Below are 21640 nucleotides of genomic sequence, written 5' to 3'. Positions count from 1 at the left end.
TGAATGTAATGGGCATATCACTGACTGATGAAATATGGGAAATAATGTAAAATACATTAATCTAACTATAACATGTTGTATACAGATAAAAAAAGAGCATTTATTATTAGTTAACTTTGGCTTTTTCCCCTGGCCTCTCACCAGTGGTTCATTCTTAACAGAAATCACAGAATCATTTCGGTTGAAAAAGACCTCCAAAATCATGGAATCCAACCTGTGACCCATCACCACCTGTCAACTAGACCATGGCACTGTGTGTGCCACATCCAATTGGGTGCGTTCCCATTTTCAGTGTTTAGGAAGTGTTTCCCGAAAGTTCAGGTAACTCTTGAGAGATGCAAAATACTGTATATTTTATGTTGCAGGATTAATGCTGTTTGACAAACGACTGACTTTATGGGGAGCTGGAAGTTTGGACTCCGTGGCATGGTATGGCTATTGGAGAGGGGAAGCAGGAGTTTCTTTCCTCCGCCCTCCCAGGTATGTGCCTTGTTCCTCCAAAAGCAGCTGCTGCTCTTGCAGGCATGTAGCTCTCAGCTGGTGAAACACTTTCTGAACTGCCACCTATTCATCCTGCAATAGTTGGGAGTGTGACGTGAATTTGGTTTTTAGTATAAAGCAAGGCTCTGGGCTGAAAGCTGGCAGTGCACAAGCTGTGTCAGACTTTTTGTGGGCATAAGTGCTTCCTGACTGCAGCTGGAGCATGTGCTTTTGAATCTTTGCATCAGCAAGAAAGCTAAAAAACATTTTTAAAATGTCTGAAAAACTTCTTTTTTCCTGCAACAGTTCATTTCTTTCAATATTTTTTTTTCTCAATCTCAATTTTTGTCTAGATTCTGCCACCACTTTAATCTTTTGTCTTCTTGGCACTGAACTATATTTCTTCACTAAGGCTAAGAAAAGAATTTAAGCTAGTTTCCTATCAAAAATAACATTATGTAAACTTCTTAAAGTAAATCTGGGCTGGTTCTCTTGCTTAAGGACAGAGATCTGGAGCTGACATAGATGCTGCTAATTTTTAGAGACATCCGTGCACAGCAAACATTAAGTTCTGGGAGACTACTACTGGTCTGGAGAAGGAGTTGGAGGCCTGTGGGGCTGGTTATGGCATAGAAAATGGGACTAGATACCTTCCTAAATGCAGTTTAATCCAGAGTTTTGGTTAGATTATCAGAATTTCCTGTGGGTTGCTACTGTTTATCATTCTCCAAAGTGGCAAAACGTTGTCTAAAGAAAGAATGGTTTTTTGTGTTTTAACTCTTCTAGTGTGCACGTTGCACAACACTTCTGGCTGTAGCATCACTAGGTTTTCAGCTCTTTAAATGCTTGTGGATTTTGGTTTCTTGGTTGGTGGTTGGTTTCTGGGTTTTTTTAATGTCCAAAACATGGGATTTTTGAGCCCAGTCAGGGCTGTCTGGTTGTAGTTAGTGGTAAACTTTAGACTGCTGTAATAAACTGCTGACTGCTGCTGTGGGTGTGTTACACTGGCACAGCTGGTTTTGATAGCTGTTGTTTCCAGGTAGTGAGTAGTTTCAGCTGGTGCTTGTTTTTGGCAAGTGAATTTAAGAGCTGAAAGCCTTCTTTATGCTCCAATAATGCTTCTGTAGTACTGTTTTTCACACTATGCTGTGTGACAGAAATGTCCTATCCTTGTGTAGTAGCAATCTTTGTGTTCAGGGGATTGCCAACAAAAATGTAATCAACACCTCTTGTGTGTTTTTCACAAGTTGGCAGCTGGTCTCTTTTGCATAACTATGTATAGTTACATGTGTATATTTTCTACAAGGTATTTTGTTCTCTGTAGCGAAGCCTGGGACTTGTGACCCTCCAATTCCTACTTTGTTACTGAATCTTTACCACAGGTTAAACGTAAGAATGGCTGAAGAACAGTTTGTTGCTGCAGCTCTAACAGTTACATCTCTTATTACTTGTAGCAGGTAGGCCTGAATGAGCGCTTCATAGCACCGTGTAGGCAATACTGAAAACAGGAGCGTGATTTACGGGGTGCTGAAATGCAGCTTGTAAAGACTGTAGTTCATACCTTCAAGGGAATATGTCTGAAAGAAGCATTTGGGGGAAGAGTCTACATCTTGGTAGTCAACTTGAGCGTTTCAAATACCTTATACTAGCCAGTAATGGGATGGTTGTAACTCCCTCTGATCAGGGATTCAATAGGTGCAAGCTAGTTCATTTCCGTGCTGCCAGTTCATGTTTAGCACAAACAAGTCCTTAAAACTGGTGTTCATAGTGATCTAAATGAGATGATGTTCTTTAGTGCAGCACTGCTGTTTCTTGTCAGCTTTAAGCTGCTTAGAATTGGGTTACTTAAGCTGGTGGGAGTCTGCAGTACTGCTGTGACTTCTACTGATGAATCTGTTCTCTTGATAAACCAGGGGTTCAATTTTGGTGCAGGCAAGCCTGTCTACCTGCCTCAGCTAAAATTGTAGGAAAATCTCTGCCAATGTCAACAGTCTCTGGTTTGTTTCTTTTATCATGACTGGAACATGTGGCTTGTGGGCCATGAACATGGGGCGCTGTCTGTTCTTTAGTTCTGTGTCTGTTCTCAGTTTTACAAATTACTCTGCCTGAAAAAAAACCCTCACTTATTTCTGTATTGTCATTGTTCAGAAGCAAACTGGTTAATACAAAACAGCATCTCTATCCTGTGGCCCTAAAACTCAGTGACTGCTCTACAGAAAATGTGATGGCTGTAGGTATAAAATGACTATCCCTGGAATTGGTGTAATTATTTCTGACTGGATTTGTTACAAGAAAAATATTATGCTGGATCCAACACCTTGAGGCTGTTGCAACTCCGTGCCCCAAATATGACCAGTAATAAGGCTGAAAATATATTGCTGGTAGCTACAAGCCCATAGAGCACATGCACACATGACATTTACATGTAAACATGTCTGGCCACACCAATCAGGAGGACACACAGATGCAGGAGCACAACAGAGACAGCCATATCCTGCTCCCTTCCCTGTCTGAGCAGGAGGAGGTCATACACATACACATGTATATATATATATGTGTGTGTGTGTGTGTGTGTGTCTGTATATATATATATCTGTATTTATATGTATAGTAGATACCCTGCAGCAGCAGAGTTCAGACACTGTTGGTTCCTGAATCCCAGTCTCCCTGGTTGCTGGCATGTGGACACAGCAGCTCCAGAGGCTGCAGTGCTGTTCCTGGTGCTGGCACGTGCTCTGTCTCTCAGGTGGCTCAGACTGCCCTGCTTATGTGATGTCCAACACCCCTCCACCCACAAGACCCTGCCCATTCGAGACAGAGGTGTGCATACACGCACAGAGCTGGTGGTATTCCACCTGTATTAATGTTTTGATGCATGTTGGTCAAGTCTCTTAAAAATGTATTTTCTTTAGTTATGTGCTTCTGAGATAATTTCCTATAGCATAAACCTATGTTGCCAAGAAACCTCTAAAGGGATGCTGTAGAAGTTGCTCTTCTTCTACCCATTTTCAAATAAGACAAAAAAAACCCTGACAGATTGAGGAGCAGTCCTGACAAAGTTATAGTTTGTGGTAGGCAACAGTCAGTGCAAAATTTGGTTGCCTGGACCTTTGTGTTACCCTACTAGCTGATGTCTGCCTTCTAGCACCATGTGTAAGTCTCTGTCGTTTCATAGTGGATGCAGTGTTGTAAAATAAATAACCTTAATGGGAAAAGGGAAGGGATGGGGGGCTTCATGGAGATGTTTTTGCCTGCAGCCGTGATGCATTTTGATGTGAATTTCCTTAATGTTCAGAATTCTGTTTTAGTGGGCTTATTGTCAGAAGTGCCAGGTTTATTACATGTAATTAATTCCCTTGGTGTCTGTGAAGTCCTGCCAGGCTGGGCATGGGGCGACACCTGCTCGGCGCCGTTCTCCGGGCGGGAGAGCTCTGTCGAGGCCGTGCCCGGGCTCTCAGTTTGTCAGCGCCTCGGTAACAGCGCCCAGGGCCCGGCTCAGGGGGCGCGGTGTGACAGGTCTGTGTCTGCCCGCCCAGAGGCACCACAGCTGCGGTGGTCAGAGTCTGCGCCGTGCCAAATTTGGCCGGTCAGCGAGAGCTTGCTCAGACGATGGAAATACCGCTGACATGGTTGCTTCCTCAGCTGAGGCTTTCTGCGGGAGGTGGTCGGTTCCTGCCGGCAGTAGCGCTGTGAAGTGTGGAAAGGCGCGGTGTGCGTTTCCTGCGCAGAGAGCGGTGCTCCTTTCCCGGAGGAGGCGGCCGCTGCCCTGGGCACGGGGATGGCGGGGCGGTGCCGCCCCGCTCGGCCCGCCTGGGGGCGCCGTGCGCCGCGGGCCTCGCGCGCACTCCTGGCGCGGAGAGAGGCGGAGCCGCGCGACCGGAGCCCCGGGGCTTTCGACGGCCGCCGGTGCGCGAGAGATGCCCGCGCGCGCGGCGCTGCGCGGGCCGGGCCGGGCCGGGCACCGGGCCCTACGCGCGGCGCGGGCACGTGATGGGCAGGCGGGAGGGAGGGGGATGCCGGCCTGCTATACGCTTGCGCGCGCTGCGGCGCCATGACGTCAGCACGGTGCGCACGCACGTTGTCGCCAGCTGGCGGACACACGGTCCGCGTGAGAAAGGAAGCGGGAGGCCGCGCGCGCTTCGCGCACGGTAACAACCGGGGGGCGGGGCCGCGCCGGGAGCAGTGGCCGCGTCGCGCGCGAACCCCGCGCGCCTCTGCGCGCGCCCTCCGCCCGCCGCCCGAACTGCGAAAATTGACACCAGGCGCGGGCACGAGGCGGCCGGGCCCGGGCCCGCCGGCCGCGCCCCGGCGGCCACGCGAGGCGCCGCTGCGCGCGGGCCGCCTCGGGAGCGCCGGCAGCGCGCGCCCCGCCGGGCAGGGCCGTGCCGGGTCCCGGCGAAGAGCGGCGCGGTTTCCCCACGTGCGCTCGTTCCACTGCCCCTCAGCCAGCTGGCGCTGGCGGTCGTTCTGGCTCCCGCTGGTCCTGGGCGGCTGCCGCTCCCCGTCCCGAGGCTTCTGGCTGGGGTCCGTCCGGCGCGGCCGGGGAGGGCAGCGGGGGGCGGGCGGGAGAGGAGGGCGTTCAAAGCGACAGGTGCTGCGCTCGGCCCGCAGCCGTGACGCCACCTGCCCGGGGCGGGGCCCCCGTCTCTCGCCGCCGTTCCCGGGGCGGCCCCTCCTGGTGCCCGCTCGCTCGGTCGGTGTTGAACGGCGGCGCGCGCGGTGCCCGCTGCCATTGGGCGCGCGCCGTGGGGCTCCCGGCGGCAGCCCGCGGTGGGTGGAGGCGGGCGGGGCAGCCCCGGGGCCCGCGCGCCGCCGTCGCTTCCCTTCCCACGGTGCCTCCCGGTGCCCGCCCGGCCCGGAGCGCCGTGCGCCGAGCCGCGTCCCGGTCGCCGCGTGGGGAATTGGGTTGGTTTGTTTATTTGAGAAGGACGCTTTCGCATCTGACTGTCGTCCTGCTTTTGGCGGGTCTTAGTGCGACTTGTGAGTGGTTTTGGCCGCTGTGCCCTGCTTGGACGCTGCTTCTCAAATACAAGGTCTCTGTGTAGAGAGGGGAAATCTCTGACGCTGTTCAGAACTTCAGCTTCCACAAATACACGTGTTTCCCCTGAAATACTGGATTAGAGTCTATGTGCTATAATAAAACAGGCTCCTGTGTGTCACCAAATGTAATAAAATATATGAAATTGCTTTCTGGTATCTGACCTTGCTAGTGCTGAAATAACATAGATTTTTATTACTTTAATTACCCATAATCACATTTTAACCACGCACGTCTCAGACTGACTTGATACTGTGCGTGGTGCTTGTAGTAGAAATAGCTACTGCAGTACAACATAAGAACTTTGAGTGCTGGAGAACAGAAACTGTTACTCTATAGGTCTTTATATGCATAGAACTGCTGAGTGCATGGTTGTTGAGCTTTTTTTGTAATTTTTCTTCTGGTGTGTTTTAAGTAAGATAATTCAGTCAAATGACTTTAAAGGAAGCAAGTAAATGTAAAGCTACGTGCATTCTGCATACGTTAAACCAGATCTGAAGCCACTTTGATAGTGTGCTTCCTTTATGAGCCAGTACAGTTTTGGTGCATACTGCACAGCATTAATGTGAACTCACTTTCCAGTTGTATGTTTACTATACATATAAATGTGTTATATGTGTATATGCAAAGTTGGTGGAAAATCACGTAGATCTTACGTGGTTCCTTTTTCACCACTCTGTATATCTGAGATTTATTTCTGTTCTGTTCTTGTGGGTGAATATGAAAGTGCTCATTTCTTGGGGATAACTTTCTGTGTTGCTGGGACTTGAGGTGTAATCTACTGAAAAAGCAGAGCAATATACTTGAATTAATTTTGTATCCTAGACTCTAAGGAGTCCTTGGGTAGGTGGTTGTGAGTATGTTTGTGGGTAAGAATTTCCTCTGCAAAGTTAAACTGAAAACCAGACCTTGTAACTTCACAGGTATCAAAATCTGTGCAGAACAGTTTTGGTTTATTTCCTCCAATTTAACTTTTGCGTTAAGTTTTAAAGTGTGAAGTGTAAGGGGTAGAAATAGATCTCTCATATTTCCTAGTTGTTAAGAACATTTGTCATATAAATGATAAAAGGAGTATAAATTGTCTCTTGAGCTTTGACATCATTTGCCAGTTTGTTAGCACGGGGGGGGGTTTCCTCCTACAGTACCCCAGTCCTAATAAAATAAAGATGTCTTATTAAATATCCAGTTCACTTAAAACTTGTAAATTAAGAGTTAATTCTCTGGAAAGAGATGTGGGTGTTTTCCACCCCACAGAATCATAGAATAGTTTTGGTTGGAAGGGACCTTAAGGGACACCTAGATCCAGCCTTCCTGCCATGGACAGGGATACCTTCTGCTAGACCAGGTTGCTAAAAACCCCATCTCCAGCCTGGTGTTCAACACTTCCAGTGTTGGGGCATCCAGAGTTTCTCTGGGTAATCTGTTGCAGTGCCTCACCACCCTTATAGTAAAGAGTTTCTTCCTAATATCCAGTCTAAACTTCTGTCTTGAAATTTGAAGCCATTTCCCCTTTTTCTATCACTGCCTTTGTAAAGGTCACTCTCCAGATTTGGTATAGGTCACCTTTAGGTACTGAAAGGCTGCAATTATTAAGTCTCCCCAGAGCTTCTTCCAGGCTGAACAACCCCAACTCTTTCAGCCTATCTTCACAGAAGAGGTGTTCTATGCTTCTCAACATCTTTGTGGCCCTTCTCTAGACTTGCTCCAAGAGGTCTGTGTCCTTCCTGTGCTGGAGACCCCAGAGCTGGATACAGCACTCCAGTTGGGGTCTCAGCAGAGCAGAGGGGCAGAATCCCATCCCTTGCCCTGCTGCCCACGCTGCTTTGGATTTAACACAGGATTTAATTGGTTTTCTGGACTGCAAGTGCCATGGCCGGGTTGTGTCCAGCCTCTCACCCACCAGCACCTCCCAGTCCTTCTCAGCAGGACTACTCAATTTCTTCATCCCCCAGCCTGTGATTGATACTGGGGGTTGCCCCATGTCAGGTGTATCACCTTGCACTTGGACTTGTCAAACTTCTCATCAAGCATCAATCAGGTCCTTTTGGGCATGATTCAGGCATGTTAGCTTCACTTACCTCGCCAGTATGGACCCATGAAGGACACCACTTGTCGTGAATGTCCCCTGGGACTCAGAGCTGTTGATCACTACCTCCTGGATGGGACCATTGTACCATTTTCTTATCCACACAACAGATGAGCCATCAGATCCATTTCTCTTCAATTTAGAGAGAAAGACTTTGTGGGAGACTCTTTCAAAGGCTTTATGGATGTCCAGATAGACAACATCACTGTTGTCACCAGTCAACATCACTGTCCACCAATGCAGTCACTGTTGGAGAAAGCCACTGGGTTGGGCAAGCAGGACTTGTTCTTGGTGAAACTGTGATGGCAAATCACCTTTGTCCTCCATGCACCTTAACATTGCTTCTAGGAGGACCGGTTTCATGATCTTCCCAGTCACAGAGGTGAGGTTGACAGGCCAGTAGTTCCCAGAATACTTCTATCTACCCTTTTTTTAAAAAATGTGTGCAGTATTTCCCTTTTCCAATCACCTGGGACTTCACCTGACTGCCACGACTTCTTGAATATTAAGGAAAGTGGCTTGGCACATCAGCCAATTCCCTCAGGACTCTGGGGGATGCATCTCAGCTTCTAGTAGTGGTGATTAATTCTGGACTCTGGCTCCCATCAGCTAGATATTTGATACAAGAATCAATAATTTTTCTGTCAGTGTTGTGTTCCACATACAATAAGGATCAAATTACAAACATCTGGATGTGGAAATAGGATTTTTGTGCTACCAGAAGTGCATATTTTAAATTTTCACAGAGAAGAATATACAGGCTATTTGAAAAATGAAGTAGTTTATGATCTTTCGTTACAGTTGTTGACATAATCCTTAACCTGGGAGGTAGACACACAAAAGTGGAATTGCGTATATGCAGATAAAAGTAACTTCTTTAGTTCCCTAAACAATGATTATGCTAATCATAACAGTACAAATGTTTTCTTGCTTGATTTAAATTATTTCCATAATTGAGAAGATAAAGGAAACTGAGGCTGCCCAATGCTTCACATTCATCCATTTAATCTTAGCTGCATGGTCTTTTGGGGGTTAGTTTGTGTCTTTTTTCAGAGCTTATCCATTTGAAGTATTTTGTCCCTTCTTTTTCTCTCTGCCCTTGACAGACAGTTATAAGTTCTTGGGATTGTTGGGGACTGTAAGTAAAGAAACTCCAAACACACAAACTTTAACGATTTCAATAAAGAAATTAAGAGAAAATTTTCCTCCTTTAAATTTTTGGCAAGTTGCAGACCTCAGGGAACTGTGTCTTTCTTTCTGGCAAGACTTTTGGCTTTGTATCAGAAATGTGCCATTTGCTCTCCTGAAAACTTTTTCATGTTCTGCCTGACGTTGTTAAGTGAATGATCTGCAGACTAGAGGGACTGTCTGAACAAAGTGTTTAAAAATACCAAGCAAAGCAAGGAGTTCTGTTGGGGCAAAGCCTGTATGAAAAAGCAATTTAAAGGCGTCATAGCCCTCATGTCTATAAGGTCAAAATTGTATGCATACATGCAACTTTGATTTGTTACACCCTGATTGTGCTCTGTTTTATAGTACTGCTTATCTTTTTAAGATTATAATGTGTAGAGCTACTGCAAAAAGAATGTGTCATGTGACTTAATTACTTTCTTAGACTGTATTGGAATAATTTTAACTGTGTTTTCCTTTTCTTCCAGAATGGTGAACACACATAGAAGATTATCAGAACTCTGTAGAATTTGCATTGGGTTTGAGAGCTTGTGAAAGTGCTCATCATGGAGAAACAGCAGATTGTCTTGACTAGCCGGGATGGCGGGACTGTGTCTGGTGCAGCGCCTGCTTTCTTTGTCATCTTGAAACAACAGCAGGGAAATGGAAAAGCTGACCAAGGAATCCTAGTAGCAAACCGTGATGCTTGTGCTCTCGCCAGCAGTGTGGCAATTCCAGTCAAACCCAGAGTGAAGACCTGCCTCCCAGCTGACTGTGTCTCAGGGGGCATCACTGTCACCCTAGATAACAACAACATGTGGAATGAATTCTACCATCGCAGCACAGAGATGATCCTGACGAAGCAGGGGAGGCGGATGTTTCCGTATTGCCGATACTGGATTACAGGGCTGAATTCCAGTCAGAAGTACATCCTAGTCATGGACATATCCCCTGTGGACAACCACCGATACAAATGGAATGGCCGTTGGTGGGAGCCCAGTGGGAAGGCAGAACCACATGTTCTAGGACGAGTGTTTATTCATCCAGAATCCCCTTCCACTGGCCAGTTCTGGATGCACCAGCCAGTATCCTTCTACAAACTCAAACTTACCAACAATATCCTGGACCAGGAGGGTCACATAATCCTGCATTCTATGCACCGATATCTGCCACGACTTCACTTGGTGCCTGCAAACAAAGCCACAGAAGTCATTCAGCTTAACGGCCCTGATGTCCATACATTTACCTTTCCACAGACAGAGTTCTTCGCAGTTACAGCCTACCAGAACATCCAGATTACCCAGCTGAAAATAGACTACAATCCTTTCGCTAAAGGGTTCAGAGATGACGGGCCGAATATTCGGCCTCAGCGTGATGTGAAACAGAACAACAACTCAGAATTGGAAGGAGGTGATGTTTTTAGCACTCCTGGCATTTGTGGTCGCCCTGCTGAAGTTGATGCATTAGATGTGCATCAGAAAAGTTTAGATACTTCGTTCATTAGTCAAAACCCATCAGACATTGAGCTGAATAAAGAGTCCTTTAATGCAGAAGGAGACTTCTTGGGTCTCCTCGACAGTGACCTGCCTTCAGGTGTTATGCCAAAGCTAAAACAAGAAGTCTCTGAAAGGTGGGTTAGCACTGCATTTTCAATACAACCGCTGGTTAAGTGGGATGTTTTGTAAATAAATAACAGAATGCTCAGTGTAGAGGTTTGCAGCTAAAGTTTGCATGACCTGAAATGGCAGAATAGTTAATATTACTAAAAGCTTTTCTTTGCTCAGTCATGGTATCAGTCTTGACTTTCTAACGTGTCTGGGGAATGCAAGAGTTCAGTATTATTTTCTGTGTTGCTTTAGTTCCCATTGTTGAGAAGCATTGAGGGATTTCTGTTAACCCTCTTAGCATTTTAGAAGGCTAAAATAATTTTTTTCAGAGTTTTAGGCAGAGCACATTGCAGTCATCAAAACGATGCCTTTGCTTTTAGGGTTGCTCACCACATTGACATGCTTTCTATCTATAGCTTCAGTTTTCATTTGTGAAAGTGAATGATGTGTGGGTATTTAGGTTGCATATGTGTAGGGATTGCTGCAAGGCAGTTGTAATTGGCAACAAGCCACTGTTTTGTCAATAACTTCTTGGTGTGAATTGTTTTTTTCCACAAAGAAGTGTGAGGTAGCCTGCCTGTTGGTAGGAGTCGTATTTGCTGTGAGGTAAAGGAAGTACTTCAGAACAACTTGGTTTTTCTAAAGCAAGCCTGGCAAAACCTATTATTTTACTGCACTTCTACTTAGTTTTGAAAATCCAAGCAATAGCATAGAGCAGACTTAGTGAATAGTTAATGTCCATGTAGAGATACTTTGAATGAGAAGTTATTATTTTAAAAAACATAGAGGTTTCTTTTCTGCCATGCTGGTTCATGTCAGTTTGTTAATACCAGGCTTAATCTGCTGAAGATTTAGTGACTAAAGCAACCTTTTAGACCAGTGCACAAGAAAACTATTTAACTGCAGGATATCAGGATGATGTTAATGGTTAATGTTGAAATTAGAGGTCAGTTCTTATTGGAGAAAAGTTATATTTATGATGTATTTATACAAAGGCTGTATTACTGTACAACTGTATTATACAAAGGCTGTATTACTATACAACTGCATTGTGTTTTAGAGAGGACAGAGGTTTCCTCTTGTTTTTTGTCTTGCAAGAAGGATCTCTTTGCCTTTTGAGTAACTGAAAAACTTCAGATTATGAAGTTATTCATACTTTGACACTTTATTGAATTTATTTGTAGTAATTCTTGAGAGTACTAGAATTGTTCGGAGATCTAGAGTGCCCAAACCTTTCTTTTGCAGTATTTTCATGTTTCAGTCTAATAGAAGAAAGGTCTTCTAGACTTACTTTATTCTCAAAAAAGCGCTGTTCTAACCCAATTTAAATACTGAAAATACACCGATTACAGAAAAGATGGGGTTTTTTTAGTTCCTAAGAGCATGGAGAAAAGTTTAGATAACTTTGCATGTTAGAAGTAAAACTCAGAAAATAATTATTGATAGCTTTATTTTGCTTTCATAGTGATATTCATTTGCCTGGAGAGGGTCATTGAAGCAGATTTAGTTGAGAACTGTTTATTCCCAAGGAACAAAAAATGTTTCAACAACTCAGGGACCTTCCTTAAAAATAGGTGATGCAAATTGGCAGATTTGATTTCTTTCAGTCCAGAGCATGTTAGATTCCTTTTCTGGTTTTGCCTCCAAGGCAGCTGATCTCTGAAATATGCTAAAATCTGTGCAGACTGGAAAAGACTGCAAAGTTTTTGTTGTCCAGCTTGGAAGCACCTGTCTCATTGATGAAAAAAAGTTGCCACTGTCCTAGAACTACTTTAAAGCATTGGCCATCTTTTTGTTATTTTTGTTTTTGTAATCTGTGTGAAAAAGTCAAATTCTTTACTTGGAAAGAGAAAATTGATCTTATCCAAGAAATGGCAAAACTATCTTTGTAAGTGCTGGAGTTTTTCAGAACATTAGTTCTGATCTGTTCACAGTGTTTTCATGCCATACAGTTGAGTTTAAAGGTATGTCAGCTTTCAAGGACAGCACTAGAGTGTGACATTTTTCTTAATCAAACGAAACACATTAATATTTACAAATTAATGAAGACTGGGAAGTTGTGGGTTTTCTGTTTGTTTGTTTGGGTTTTTTGTTGTGTTGTAGTTTTTGGGGTTTTTTTGTGGTTTTGTTTGTTTGGTTTGGTTTGGTTTTTTGTTTTTGTGGTGGACAAGCTCTTAGTAGGTAGTACTTGATAGGCACTATCTTGCTTTTAGGCATGGTAATGATTTCTGCTGTGCTTAGATTTGAGAAGCAAAGTTGGGAGCTGTTACCTCTCAGATAATCAATCCTCTGCAAAAGCAGTGGAGTTCCTAGTGCTGTTGAGGGTGATACTTCCCACCCATACTCAATTTTTCTGACATTTTTGATAATAGAACCATGTAAAAGCTTTCATCTATACCTAAGAGTAATTTTAATCCTGAGTTATTAGAGGACTTCAGAAATAAAGGACTGTTTTTTTTATCCATGGTACTATGTGAGTTTTTCCCTTCTGCTTCTGTGGCCTGATAGTATGATTAGTTTAATTAGGTGTATTGTAAAGAAAAAAAGTCTTTTGAGTTGTGGATACTTCAGTAGAAATGCTTATCCCTGGACATACTCAGATGTTTAGGCCATGGAACAAACAAACTTTACTGGTTCTTAAGTCTTACAGGCTAATGTACTTCTCCTCCTTTCCAAGGTCTTTTAAATTCCCTCCTTCAAAAATAAAAAAATCTGTGGGATTTTTAATGCTCCATTAGTCTTGTTATTGTAATTTAGTTGTCTTGTGTTTAGTCTTGATAGTTTGAGGTTTTTTTTTCCTTTCTTGTCTTTTGGCAGAGAAAGGCAAGTGATTATCCTTCAAACCTCTGCCATTGATTGCTAGATTAATTCCACAAGAAATCAGATTCCCCCTCCAACTTCTTCACAGTGTATTTTAAAATAATGTACCAAAAAAAAAAAAAAAGCTATATCTTGGTACTTTCAAAAATGAGCAGCTTAATGGTTTTAATCTGGAAAAAGCCAAAAGGCAGTCTCTCTGCTTTTGTTGTTATATTGCAAGGGTGTCAAATACATTACTTGGGTTATAAGAAAGTTGGTTTAAATATGCGCTGTTCAATATCAGGCAAAGAAAGAGCTAGTTAAGACACTATTTCACCATTTTTACCTGATCTTCGATTGAAGATTTTGAGAGGACAAAATTCCTTGATTCATCTTCCCATAATTAGAGGAAGAGAAGTTTCTATGACTACCTATGTTGCATGTAACGTCAGAAACTAAGGCCAGATGAAATTGCTTCAATGCTTAAAAGTAATTTTTTTATTCTTTGAGAAGTTGGTTATTGCATCAAAATCTTAAAACAGGATTTTGTGCAAATCCTTTATCTTCTCATGCATATACATGCATGGGTCATACCTCACTCTTGTCACCACCCGGCTTATGGTTGCATTATGTGGAATAAAACAATATTTGGGTCTAGAAGTTTCAGTTTTACAGCAAGGCTTTTTAGTTCCAGATCCCAAATAGAATCAAATAGAAATCCCGGCCTGCGAGTTTGCTAGGGTTTTATGCCTCTTGATTTTCAAGAATTTTAAAGTTGCAGAGCAGATGAGTCTTAATAATATTCCCTTTAATTGTGGACGAGCTGTGCTGAATCAGTCTCTTAGCTTAGTATTGTGGCAGGATTCTCAGCTGCCAGTAACTTATAAGTAGTCTGTCTTCTCATTACTTTCACAATAACTCACTGGCTGAGAAAGGCTTTTTAATCTTACATTTCACATTATTAATTACGTGAAAGTTAGAAAATTTCTAATAGAAAACTCATTGTCCAGAGAAAACAGTAGACAAAACAGGATTGGTATTCCAGTCTCCTACTGCCTACTGTTCTCTCAGGAGTAGTGTTTTTGCTTTAAGTTTAATGCTGGCTACTTAGTGTCCTTATGAGTTGCAACAAATTTTCTAGGTAGCTTCTCTTTAGAATTTTATATGTAAATATATACATTTGTATCTTGACTGTCAGCTCCCTGTTTTAATACTGCAGTATTTCTTCATGGAGGGAATACTCCCAGCTCCATGTTGTGATTCTTGTGTGTCCCAGCTCTTCTCCCTGAAGTATGTCCTCAGTCTACACAAGAAGGAAGCAGCTTCTTCCTCCACTTCTTTTTCCCTTTCTCAGTCCCAGCTGTGGGTTCAAAGGGGCTTAGCACTTCTTTAAAGGGGTAGAGATGAAAATATTAATGATAAAATAGACACACATACATATATACTTCCAGTATATATAAAGCAATATTTACTCTCTATATAATATATTAGTACTACAATTATGTTAAATTTTACTTGAAATTGTTGTCATTAACAAATAATTTTACTTTTAATAACATTTTAATGACACAAAGTTGACAACAATAATTTAACATAATTAAATTATACATAGTGTATCATATAATAAGTATAAAGGTGTTATTGGAATACTATGTGATATGTTGAGTACATAAGTTTTGACTTTTTTTCCTGAGTTTTATTCTGGATATGAGTTTCTGGCTTCATACCTTAGCAGTTTTTTCTTATGACAAGGAGCCTGGTTCTGGTACACTGAAGAAAACTGGTGACTGTAGTTCTTTGACTGATGGGTCTGACCCTCACAGAAGCCCATTATGAGTTGCCTGTACTTTTAGTCTTCAGTATCTAATGCATGGTATTTTGAATTCTGGTTAAGTTAGGATTTAGACCTAGTGGAAATGCATCAGAATTCAGTAGGATATTAGTATTCTGTATTTGTTCAAACAACAGTTGAATTTAGGAATTTCTGTATGTGGCTTCAGGGTGCATTAACTAAAATTTTGGTGCTTAAAGGGCTCACTTGGCTTCTTATTTGCAAGCACAATGGTTTTAGTGTCTTAACAAGATACACAGCAAACTATGACAGCTTAGCATGAGTTCATGTTGAGTAAAAGAGGAAAAAGTGCAAATGTCACCCTGATATTAGTAGGGAAGGAAGTTGTGCTGCTGCCTTCAGATAAGAAGTTGGATTATTCCTAATAATGGCAATTTCTTGGGGTTTCTTGAGTACTTCTAAAAATGTAAGCTTGTAAATGTCAGCTTATTTAACAGACTTATGTCTGGGAGCATTTTAGAAGCTTTTTACAATATAACCAAGAATTATGGGAGGTGTTACAATTTTGGGTAAGGAAATTTGATAAAATAAAAATCTTATGTTGTATTTTGGTTTTGTCTCCTCCCTATCACCCCAGTCCCATTGCTAGCAGTTATGAAAGCAATTCCCATGTGGCATCTCCATTGGACCCAAATGGACACTTTAATGTAGTCGTTAAAGAGGAGCCAGTAGATGACTATGACTACGAGTCAAATATTTGCACACAAGGAATAACTGTGAAACAGGAAGACACAGATGAAGAAACCGATGAATACTCCAACACTGACGATGATGATCCTGTTGTACAAAAACACCTAATGAGACGCCGTGAAACAGATGGGATTGATGGAGAATTCACATCTAGGAAGCGTATGCTAACCAGTCTTTCAGGTGTTGCCAAAGCAAAAATGTTAAAACTGGACAGTGGTAAGATGCCTGTGGTCTATTTGGAGCCTTGTACAGTCACAAAGAGCACAGTGAAGATATCTGAGTTGCCGCAGACCATGCTTTCCTCTTGCAAGAAGGATAAATCCCCTTTGAGCGCAATCCTGGATTCCTTGCCCCCTGTGTGTTTTGAAAATCACAAAGACTCTTGCTCAGGCACAGTCACTGTGCCCAAGGAGTTAGTTATGAAGAAAGAATCTCCTGGGAGTAAAATGTCACAGAAATACTGTTCAATTAGAGAGGCCCAGTGGGCTCTATCCAAATCACCTAATTTTAATCTCAGGGGCTCAGTAAGTTGTGACTTTCCAGATAAAGAGATCTGTGGCAGAAAAAGGCCTGGCATAGTGAAGAACCCTATGTCCCTCAAAGGCTCTGGTAACAATCAAAGCACCCTATCATCAGTTACAAATAAAAGAGGAAGGCCCCGGAAACTGAAAATTTCCAAGGCTGGTCGACCACCTAAAGGTATAGGGAAAAATGTAGTAGCCAGCAAGAACACTTCTCTGGAGCCTGGGAATATCCTTCCAGATGTTAAACCGGACCTTGAAGATGTTGATGGTGTTCTTTTTGTGTCCTTTGCATCAAAGGTAAAAATCTCATTGTTGTGGAGTAAAATTCAAAAACCTTGTAAAGCCTTTGTGCTTACAGCTGAAGTTATATTTTCTTTTAAACTGAATTTGGAGTTTTGTGGCCTCTTTCCAAATCTGTTCTTATTTTGACCCTGTGTTATTCATAACATGGTGTTACTTCTTGCAGCTTAGAGAAAAGTAGAGGAATCTAGAGTTCTGTATAAAAGAATGCATGCTTGTTTACGAAACATGTTTTGAATAATTTGGTGATATTTGATGTGGCCTACTTTGTATATAAGTGTTTTAAGGTATCTTAACTTACTCAAGGCTCTTCATGTATGTAGGAAGCTCTTGATATTAACACTGTTGATAGAGCTGGTGGAGAAGAGTCACAGAATCTTCAGGCTCCCCTGTTGACTACAAGTGATCCAGGTACATATTTCTTTTTTTTTTTTTTTTTTTTTTTTTTTTTTTTTTTTTTTTTTTTTTTTTTTTTTTTTTTTTTTTTTTTTTTTTTTGTGAGTGGCTCTTTCCTGCAATAAGGGAATTTGTAAAGACACACTGAAAAATTAGTAATTAGGTCAGTTTTTTTGCATGGCAAATGTTTTTTATATGTTCTTTTTTGAGTAGATTGTCAAGCAAGAATACAAGCACTGGAAAAGGAGTTGATGGAAGAGCTAAAGACCTTGAGGCATAAACAAGTAATACATCCTAGCCTTCAGGAAGGTAAGTGGTCATGTACATACTGATAAGCCTGATTGATCATTACACTTAGTCATACTCAGCTGATAATTTCCTACTGGTGCCAATACTGTGCATGCCTAATACAGCTGGGACGTGGCTTCTCATCTGCACATGTTTCTGTTGCAAACTAGAAAATGTGAAGGTGGCAAAAGGTGACTCCTGAATCTCCAGTAGGAGAGCAGGAGTCTGCATGTTATGTGCCTCTTGTAGAGGATGCTGAGCCTTCTGACGGTGTCTGTTTTGTAATGACCTAAACCTGGTTGAAAGCAGTTAGAGTTAGTTTTACTCCTTTATAAAAGTAGGCATTTCTTGGTGAGTAGAAAAGGTAGAGATCCAGCAACAGTTAACAAAGACTACATTTACTGTGATTTGAGTCCCTATTCATCCAGTTCACTAGCCACTTTAAAGGGCCAAGCAAGGTACTTGTAGTTTGTGATCTTCTATTTATATACAATGTTATCCTGAGGTAATGGAGGAAAGTCAAGTTCTCTTTTCTGATGATGTTGAAAGACATCAGCAATGGTAGTCATGAGACCAATGACATTAACGTAGGCATCAGAGCAGGTGATGAAATTATTGATACACATGGAAACATTCATTCTCCTGAGGTTGTGACCCTGAACGTTTCAAACACATAACTGTAATACTATAGGCACTGAGTCTCCAAATACTGATCTTGGCTCTGATATGAGCTGTTCTGGGCCCTCACAGGGCTTCTGTGGTGAAGAACATTGGATTGTCTTGAATGGTTTATGCATGGTGTATGATGAGAACTAGCAATGTTAAGCCATTTTAGGATTTTATTGTGGACCTCCTAGGTGTTACCTTTACCCAAAAAAAGTATAAAATTACATTGTGTTGGCAGCTGTGTGATACATTGGCTATTACAGCACTGGCGAGGACTGTTTTACTCATGAGATGATCCTGCAGCTGGGAACATGTACAACCCACATGGTTTTTCTCCACCTGAAGTGTGAGGTGCCTTCTGCAGGGCTTTGAGCAGTTCATAGATACTACAAAATGGAAAAGAAATGGCAAGCATTAGGCTAAGAAGAGGACATCTGAAGAATTTTTATTTTCTTGATTGGTAGCGACCATAATTTCCAATGTTGGATGTATCTGTTTCAATAACCATGCCTGAGATTTATTTCATGTCAGTTGTTTTCAGGCTGCTGGTAATCTGGTCTCTGTGTTTCCACTTGTGAACATACATGTGTACGGCCAGCACAAGGTTTCTACTGTATGTGCAAATGTGACTTTGTTTCTTGAGTCTTGTCAAGCCGTACATTCTCAGTTTCAAGATGCATACATTTAATGTATTCATTTCAAACTTGCGGGCAACAGGAGCAACATTTGAAAGTTTCTATAGCTAAAAGTCAAAAGACAAGTTCTCAGCTCCCAGCTGTGAGCTGAATTTTATTGACAGTGGTTTCTTGAATTCAGTGTAAAAATATTTCCTGAAAAGGTGCAATATCAATTTTCCTAGCTTTTTCTTTTCTCATCACTTCTGTATCTATATTTTTTCTACCATTGACAAAAATAGCTTTTATTACCAAGTAAATTTTTCCATTTGAGTATTGGGGATTGATAATGAAGGAAAATATTGATGCTGCCACAAATGCTTCAGTGCCTTTAATGACACAGATTGTTTAATTTCTTTATAGCCATTTCCCCCCCTGTTTCAAGACCAAATGAGTCCTGAAACTGCTGTCTAAACTCATACTTGTATCATAACAGTCAAACACACACACACACACACACACGTTCTTCGAGCTAAGGTGTGGTTTGTTGTCTCTTATTGCTGGTTGAAGCTGATGTATGAGTGATATATGTTCTTGCACGAGTTTAGCTCAGTACAAAAGGGGATGTGTAACTACTGCTGGCAGGCTTGGTAACTTAGGGATATGAAATATCAACCAACTGAGTTGGGTTCAGAGAGTAACTCTAGCCTTCAAAGATGTAAATGGTGATACATTCAGAAAAACAGACAGAAGGTTTTGAGATTTATTACAACACTGGCACAGTGGTTAATAAATTTCTGTGAAAACTTCAGTAGCAGTCAAAAAACTGATGAAAAGTAATTAAGTTTTTTTCTCAAATTCCCACGCTCTTCAATTTATACCTGCTATAAATCCAATGTAAGTAACTGTTATGGCACTAATGCTTTTTTTCAGGTCTCTTAAAATGGTGGGGAAATGCCAGAAAAGCCCATGGTCACTGAATGGTTTATCTTTTAGTGAATATCTTAATTTTCCTAACATCTTGCTTCCTTGAGACATTTATTGTTACATGCTTCTTGTAGTGGGACTGAAGCTGAATTCTGTGGACCCAACAATGAGCATTGACTTGAAATATTTGGGTGTGCAACTTCCTCTTTCCTACTCAAATTACTCTTTGTGGAGCTATCCAGGTACCAACCCCAATTCTCCAGGTGGGTGGAATATGAATTTGCTGTAACCTCAAGTGTCGCCTTTTTATTATCAATGAGAAGGAGAGAATGGGTATTTAGTTCAACTTGGTATCTAAAGAGATTAAAATTATACTTAAATGACAAAATAGGAGAACTTCCATAGATCATTTTGTGGTTACTGGGCAAGGAGTCCTGAGTAATTGTGGTTGGATTATTTTGAGAGTTCCCGTTTTGTGATGGTTGTGATCCAGTAATAGTATCTGTCTATTTTATACTGACCTCTCAAATTGCTCAGAAAAAGATTAAACAATCTGAATTTGTCTGATGTTGCTCACATACCAAACAAAAAAAAAAGTTGTCTTTCACAGAGCTGAGTATCAGAATTTTCCAGAAGAAGGCCTTGAGATGCCACATGGGGGCTACCCTATAACTTCACTATAATTATTTATTACAAAAGTTGTGACTGATCGTTCTTTTTTAAACTTGATTGGTATCCAAACAAGTGTGTTTCTCATATTGTGAATCACACTGTGACTATGATTCTCATACTGTTGGTAGGTACTGTTTTCAATAGTGAACTGGATGAACAAAGTATAGCTTATCTTATATGCTTATTTGTCTTCTGCTTAACTGTTTCTCCCACTGTAATATTCTGATTACTTATGTCTTTCTTAATCTACTACTTTTAGGAGCTGGTAGAGGCAGACGTTGAATTTCAGATTGTTTACACTGCAGGAGAGGAAGATTCAATTCAGAAGACCTCAGTCAGCTTAGTGTCCAGTGCAATTATTTCTAGCCTAAGAATATGTTAAACTGCCACACAGATCCCTGTTAATACTTTTACATTCCATCTTAGCTCCCACAGTTGATGCATAACTTGACAGAGATGTAACTGTTTGCCTTTTGTGGTTATTTACTGGCCATGTCCCGGATAGATACTCATCTGAATTTGACAGAGCAGTAAATATTAAATGAAGTTTCTGCAGATGTTATAAAAGTCATTGGCCCAACTGAGGGGAGAGAATCAAAATACTCTTTTTGCAGAGTTAAGCTGTAGTATGAGCTCAAAGTCTGCCTCTTCCATTTTAGCCTACTCATTAGTTGATTGGCCCATTAGACTTTTGGAGCCAACTGCTTTTGCTCATTGCCAAGGAGACTAAAACAGAAAATAAAGGAAACACTTTTTGTGTGGGATTGCAGATGCTTGGCCATGGAGCAGAACTCTACAGGAAACTTGGCCTTCTTGTTAAGTATTCTGTTAATTTAAAAAAACATAGGAAAAATTAAGTTGCTTCACACCTTTTGATTTTGCTACTGTTCACCTATCCCTGAAGAGGAATAAGCAGAGTTTGCTAAGGCACTGATGCAATTAAACTTCGTTCATAAACTGAGGCTAGCTTTCTTCTTTTCCAGATACTGGATTTTCTTTTGTTTCCAGGACAGGAAAGACAAATGATTTCACAAAAATCAAAGGCTGGCGAGGGAAGCTTCATGGTGCTTCTAGAAATGAAGGTAAAAAAAAGTAAAAAGAGAGAGATCAATGTACATACTTCCAACATGTGGTCATTTTCCTGACCTTTCACAGACCTTGCTATTTGATATTTGTCTCTGTCTTAATAAGAGATGCATTTATTTATATTGAGATTGTTATGATTAAAGAATTTTTTACTACTGATTCCATAGTCAGAATGGAGATTAATGAGGGAAGAGAGAAACTTTGAGTAAAATAAAAATACGTGTTCTGTTCTACATAGCAGGCTGGAGTGAAGATCAAAGCTGTAATAGTTTTGTTTTTGTTTTTGAGTTTTGAGTTCATATGGAAGTATGGTAATTCCAGAATTCTGTTGCCTCAGGGACCCTAATGAACCTTAGTAATTTTCATTTATATTGGTGTGTTTTTAACTCCAGTTAGAGCAGGTATTCCTCACATATTTGATTACTTTGCCATACCTCAAATGGAT

At 41.6% G+C, this 21640-nt stretch overlaps 1 protein-coding gene across 9 annotated transcripts in view; it reads left to right on the top strand.

Moving 5' to 3' along the window:
* Window positions 1-21640, top strand: part of MGA (MAX dimerization protein MGA) — a 59017-nt gene that overhangs the window by 2522 nt on the left and 34855 nt on the right. For 7 of the 9 annotated variants that reach the window (XR_008431323.1, XR_008431322.1, XM_053944700.1 and 4 more), the window contains exons 3-10: window positions 162-274; window positions 366-480; window positions 9263-10404; window positions 15610-16543; window positions 16870-16957; window positions 17156-17251; window positions 19572-19700; window positions 21093-21191. Coding sequence is in view for 7 of the 9 variants with exons in the window: in XM_053944700.1 (XP_053800675.1) it covers window positions 9341-10404; window positions 15610-16543; window positions 16870-16957; window positions 17156-17251; window positions 19572-19700; window positions 21093-21191 (2410 nt within the window). In the remaining 2 variants the exon portion in view is untranslated. Of the gene's footprint in view, window positions 1-144; window positions 275-365; window positions 481-9262; window positions 10405-15609; window positions 16544-16869; window positions 16958-17155; window positions 17252-19571; window positions 19701-21092; window positions 21192-21640 lie in introns of all 9 variants that reach the window. The other 2 variants (XM_053944698.1, XM_053944699.1) reach the window with 2 other exon arrangements.

Source organism: Vidua chalybeata, chromosome 6 (genome assembly GCF_026979565.1).
Source record: "Vidua chalybeata isolate OUT-0048 chromosome 6, bVidCha1 merged haplotype, whole genome shotgun sequence".
Classification (NCBI taxonomy): domain Eukaryota; kingdom Metazoa; phylum Chordata; class Aves; order Passeriformes; family Viduidae; genus Vidua; species Vidua chalybeata.
This window is presented reverse-complemented; position numbering and strand designations above follow the sequence as displayed.